Source organism: Leucoraja erinacea, chromosome 3 (assembly GCF_028641065.1).
Source record: "Leucoraja erinacea ecotype New England chromosome 3, Leri_hhj_1, whole genome shotgun sequence".
Classification (NCBI taxonomy): Eukaryota; Metazoa; Chordata; class Chondrichthyes; order Rajiformes; family Rajidae; genus Leucoraja; species Leucoraja erinaceus.
In genome coordinates, this window is record NC_073379.1 from 112,856,107 (window position 1) to 112,862,106 (window position 6,000).

At 36.4% G+C, this 6,000-nt stretch overlaps 1 protein-coding gene across 6 annotated transcripts in view; it reads right to left on the minus strand.

Annotated features, from left to right (window-relative positions):
- Nucleotides 1–5,553, minus strand: part of ssbp2b (single stranded DNA binding protein 2b) — a 321,784-nt gene extending 316,231 nt beyond the window's left edge. For 4 of the 6 annotated variants that reach the window (XM_055633404.1, XM_055633401.1, XM_055633399.1 and 1 more), the window contains exon 1: nt 5,403–5,553. In XM_055633404.1, the coding sequence (XP_055489379.1) occupies nt 5,403–5,458 (56 nt within the window). In that variant the 5' untranslated portion in view covers nt 5,459–5,553. The remainder of the gene's footprint in view (nt 1–5,402) is intronic. The other 2 variants (XM_055633402.1, XM_055633400.1) reach the window with 1 other exon arrangement.
- Between the last annotated feature and the right edge of the window lie 447 nt (nt 5,554–6,000).

Genomic DNA, 6,000 nt, shown 5'->3' on the forward strand with positions numbered 1-6,000 from the left:
TACTTGCCTGATATGGTAGGTTACTTAAAACTTACAGCAAGGTATACAATGGCATCTTGGTTTACACATCGAAATCACAATTTGCATAGCAATTTTAAACACACGCAAGACGCTAAAGGCAAGTATAAAAATAAACTTCTCGTTTAAAATTATGTTTATTTTGTTCCTGAACTTCGCGGAGGGACTTCACAAAAAAGAATCAGACAAACGTAAACACCGAACTAGAGGAGGTATTGGAATTAACTATCAAAAGTTTGATCAAAGAGATGTATTTTAAGGAGAGTAATAAAGGATGAGATATTTAAAGTAGTTTTTGAGGCATTTCAGTGTGTACAGAAGAGGGGACAGAAAATGTTGCTTCCAGTGAGTGATATAAATATAAAGGTAAAAATCTTAAGGAGATGGAGCAGTGTTCACCATTGCAAGTCAGTAAATACAAAGTCTTTTGGAGGGGTAAGTGATAAAGAGCAAATAATTCAATTACAAAGTTCATGGAAGATGGTTAACAAGAGAGGCATTGGTGCAACAAAGGGCACGGATTAGGTTTTCGTGAAAAATTTGCTAAGAATGAAGGTGTGAAGTTATGGAGGTGGAGGGAATTATGAATTAATTCATAAATATTTAGACTTCAGTCACAACACAAACACAAAATAAGCAACAAATTTACTGTATTACAATACAATTACTTGTCTCCACTGAGCTCAGATAGGCCTACAGAACCATTTTTAAAAATGTCACACTCACTTCCTATAAGCATCGTAAATGGAAACAAGAGGGGAAAATTGTCATAATTTACCACAGTGATTCAACTCTAATAGATAGAGAAACATTAATGGGCTGAAAGACTGATAAAAACCAATGATGTTTTTGGAGACAGTAAAATATTTCTAGTCTCCCTTCGAAGTCTCATCTCAAGAAGAACAAAAATGTAGAATAAATCAACAAATCCACATTTCAATAAAGTAATTTGTTCTCCACATATATTAGTTCGGCCAACAAAAGCATCCAAAAATGTAATTCTCCATATAATTGTTGAAAGGAAACCAGAACAAAGATAATCAATCAGTGGTAATTTTTGGAATCATTCAATTTGAAAATCAATAGAAATGCATTTTTATACTAAGTTTTATTTTACATTATAAAAAGAGTAACTAAGCAGGTCAGGCAGCATCTCTGGAGAACATGGATAGGCGTTGGGTGAGACTGGATTCTTCAGTCTGAAGAAGGATCTTGACCCAAAATTAACTATCTATGTTCTCCAGAGATACTGCAGAGTTATCCAAGCACGTTGTGCCTTTATTTTGTCATTCCTTGGTTCTATATTTTATCATACATTGTGAATAACAGAATTAAGATCGGTATCATTAGGATAAGTATAATCCAATAAATTATATTTTCTTTTCTAAATTGAGTTCAACTACTTTCTATTCTTCAAATATCCTAGCAGAAGATAATGAAGTAGTAATTTGTACTGAACGGACGGAGTTCATGAAATAATGGCATAGTTCCCAGATTACTCAAGAATCATGATCATTCTGCATATTTTCACATTTAACAAAAAGATAGAGAGTGGAACGTTGTTTCAAACTCTTACAAAGATTCCTCCACTACAATAGCCAACTGTGCAAGATGCTTCCTTTCTTGCGATCTTTTAAATTGCCATCGAGCCTGGTAACTCTTATCAAACGATGTAGAATTTTAGTAACACAGTAACCCAGTTATATACATTACAGATGAATTAGAACATACAACAGAAATACCCAAATCACTTTGTGTTCATTTTACATGCACGTCTTCCACACCAAATCACGTTGCACACTCTCTTTACATCAATTACAAAAATACTAATATTTAAAAAATGACAAAATCCACATTGTTATTCATATTTCATGGTAATCTCGAAGATTGGTTTCTATGGTTGGTTAGAATAACTCAGAAAACATTTTTTTTTTTTTTTAAATCCCCAACACACAGATTTGGGATTAAAAAGTATATTCGCCGATGAATCGATGAAAACCAAACACATCTGCAAAAAAAAGAAAAAAGAAAAAAAAAAAGAAAAAAAATAGCACTAGCAGTTATTTTAATGGATGTTTTTATTTTAAATTGTTTAATCGCTATATTAAAATAGTTCAAGAGGAAGGCTAGACTTCCATGTTAAAGGCTGTCCATTTATTGGTCAACCGTGCTTTCTCTGCCTTTGTAAATAATTCAGTTATAGTATCACTGGGGTAGAACTGTTAAATATTACGAACACAATCACTACTCATGGAAATTATAGCAATATAGGCAGCATCACAAGCTTTTAACTACTCGTGAAAATTAATAAAACTAGACGCTCAAATTCCAAAATAGAAACAGAAAATCCTGAAAATCATGCAGCATCTGCAGGATAGGAACACAATTAATCTTTCCTGGAAATAACCTTTCATGAGAGCTCAGCTTTATGAAAGATCATCAATATAAAATGTTAATTGTTTCTCTCTCCACAGATCATCCCCGATCCACTAAATATTTTCAGCATTTTCTGTTTCACATCTAGTAATGTTTTACTGGACCCACGGTTCAAATCAAAGAAGTGTAGAATATGTTATTTGTTAATGACTGTGTTAATAAATATCGTGAAATCAGACCAAGCAAATTCCATACTTCTGTAAGCATCACAAGTACACCTAATAATTTAGTCAAATTATAGATTTGATTGGTAAACCTGATGAACATTATCCTCCTATATTAATTCCACTGGACTGGAATTTTAATCTGCCAGTAAAAAAGTCTGCATCAAACTTCTTCCAATCAGCACTTCTGATCAAACTTATGATCAAGATTACTTCTTGTACCACTATCTTTCATGATGATTAATTCAATAAATTAAATGTCAAGTAACTTGAGAGTAGCATTTAGTGTGCAGATACAAACTGTTGTGAACAATTTAATTTATAAAAATGCCTTTCCAAAGTAGAAGCATTCCACGTTTCCTATTTTGTTAAGTTTCCTATGTTCCAAATTTGAAAGGAAAGTTGTTTGCGAAAAGCTTATTTCAGATTGCAACTGTATGCAGAAAGAGTTTCATTCATAAAATTATAATTTTAGCTCTGAAGTTCTGATACACAACATCGATGAAATACGATGTAGAGTGACAGGTTTAAAGACATTAAGTGGTGTAGGTGCTTGTAATTCACTCTCCATGAGAGTCAACTGGTGGTCATAATTAGGCTGCAGGTTATGCATTCACGATGACAGTGCTCCAAAATACAACACGCTATTTGCGGAATTGCAGCATCACTCTGTAACTGGCAGCCAGACTTGCAAATCAAATATCCACCGAACCTTTGCCGACAAATGCAAATTAATTTCAAGTTAAGGAATTTGCTCCCTTACCCTCTTCGATATCTACCAAAATTATTTCTTCAGTTCTGCTGTTAAAACGGAGGTTGAATTGATCTTTTAGCCATCTTTATAAAGTGTACACCAGGTAAATATAAATATGTATTATGAAAGTATCAAAGTAAAATATGCCCCTTTTTAACGTGAGTTACAGGCTAAGTTTATGAATGAGGTATGATCATTGTTAGAAACCACATTATATCAGATTTCAGCCACAGATCTGTAGATGATTGCAGAAATGCATAAATTAACATAGTTACATTTTTGTTAAAATTTTAATAAATATCAATAATAATAATCAACATCAACAGTGCATGTATTTGTAAACAATGAATCTTGTGGAACCAGATTTCCAAAACATATTTCAGTTTCAATCAATCTTAAACAAACAAATATTGGGATTGTAATGACCAAAACTGGTCATAATAATTGTGTACATTTTCATTTGGAAAGGTTCACTTGAGAAACTTAGATATAGTCATTGTACTTTTGCATTTACTGACATTGGCATCATTTTATATTTATAGATTGTTTTATTCTTTGCTATGTTTTAAAAGCGGGCAAATAAGATGCAAGCCACAGAAACAGTCCCAAATAAGAGCAATATTTATTTTCAGTGTTTTTTTTACAAGCAGCATGCCCACTACTACAAATGTAGATACAACAAATGTAATAAACAACAAAAGCAAGAAGAAACTCACGTTCCCTTATTTTCAAAGAAGTAATCTTCTTAAGTACGTAGGTAATAAATTATACTATCACTTTTTGCAGAGTTGTATTGTTTCTAATTAAAAGTATAGCTACCTTAAGACACGTTTATAGCACCAGCACAATACGATAACATTACAGATCTGTTCTTGCTTCCAACAGCTACTAATATACAACTAAATGCAATTTGAATGAGTAATTCAAAGCAAATGGCTATTATTTATTTTAATTAAAAAAGTTACAGCTGGCAGATTACATTCCCTTGTTTTCTTCTTCTATGGTTATTCCTAACGTAGCGTGGTGTAACATGGCACTAGGGGAGACTCCATGCAACTTAGACTTGGCTGCTCCCTTGCTCAGAATCCTAGTATTGTTTGCCAATTAATACAGAAGCATTTATAAAATTCTTAAATTCATGATTAAAACACAAGGCAAACTCCGATTCTAAATACTACGAGCCGCCCTTTAGCTTAGCCTTAGCAGAAATATATCTAGGTCTACCGATAGCAAACAAGCAAAATTATGTAAAATAAAAAGTGCAACATTGAGTGTTTGTTTTATTACTCGTCGCAACAACAACATGACGTTTACAGTTCTCTGAATAGCATCTTGTAAAAAAGCGAGCAAGTAGAGAGCAGTAACTACTGTTTGGATGCAAACTCGGAACGCTAATATTATGAAAAACATATAAACTTATACATTTCTCAAACTTTCCTTCCAAAGTAGTTATTAACCACTATTGCATGTACGATGTGCATTTTCGATGTGTATTCCAGGACTGTAACTACTATATCGCTTTGGTACAGGATACAATCTCGGCATGAAACGTATAGCTTACAGCTATTCTCTCATACCAATTTTGGCCTCTATTTTGCTTTGTCCTTTCCAGCTCCTTTTAATATCTCTGGGCTAAGTTCATCCTACACCTCAGTAAAGTAGCTCTTCTCCCTGAGTCCCACCACAAAAAAAGTGCCATAGCTCTGCGCGCAGAGTGCCACAACACGAGAACAAGCCCCAAGAAACCGGTGCAACTTAGTTTACTGCTTTTCTCCTCTCAATCGATTACACTTTCAGCAATTGTAACAACACTTCGATGACCCCCTAAACTGTAGCCCGGTGCACCCAGCGTGCCAGTGTCAAGAGAACAGCGGCTAGTTCTTGTCCTGAGTCCACTGGGTGTCAGGAATTAACTTAAATGTTGTCACACAAACCACACAGTCTGGAGTTTGACATCTCACTATACCATTGCGGACCCGCCGGAGTTGAATCTGGGGTCGGTTTCCCCGTAAAAGCTGAGGCAAACTTACTTTTCCCTGGCTTGGCTGTCAGAAGGTACAGTGTTACTCTTGCCTTTGGCGTACATGCTTGAAGAGCTGGATTGTCACGCACCTGTCAAGCCATCAGGGTCCCGGGAACAACCCCGTCACCATGGCGACACGGCCACGGCCCCGCCTCATTGGCCGGCCGCGCGGCCGAGACCTCCCCTTCTCCATGGCAACAGGCTGACGGACGGGCGCGATTGGCTGGCTGAGTGGCTGCCGCTCGTTGGGGGGATTTGAAACCGTTGCAGTTCGGATTTTTTTGAAAAAAACGGCCGGGCTGTTCTGGTGAGTGGATCCAACCCCCCCCCTCCCCCGGCACGTGACAAATCCCGGCCTGGATCGGCTCACCCTGGACCGGCTCAACTAGACTCGCATAGACACATATAGACTCACCCCAGACCGGCTCAACTAGACTGACATAGACTGATATAGGTTCACCCCGGACCGGCTCAACTAGACTGACATAGACATATATAGACTCACCCTGACCGGCTCAACTAGACTGACATAGACACATAGACGTATAGACTCACATAGACTCACCCCGGACCGGTTCAACTAGACTGGCATAGACATATAGACA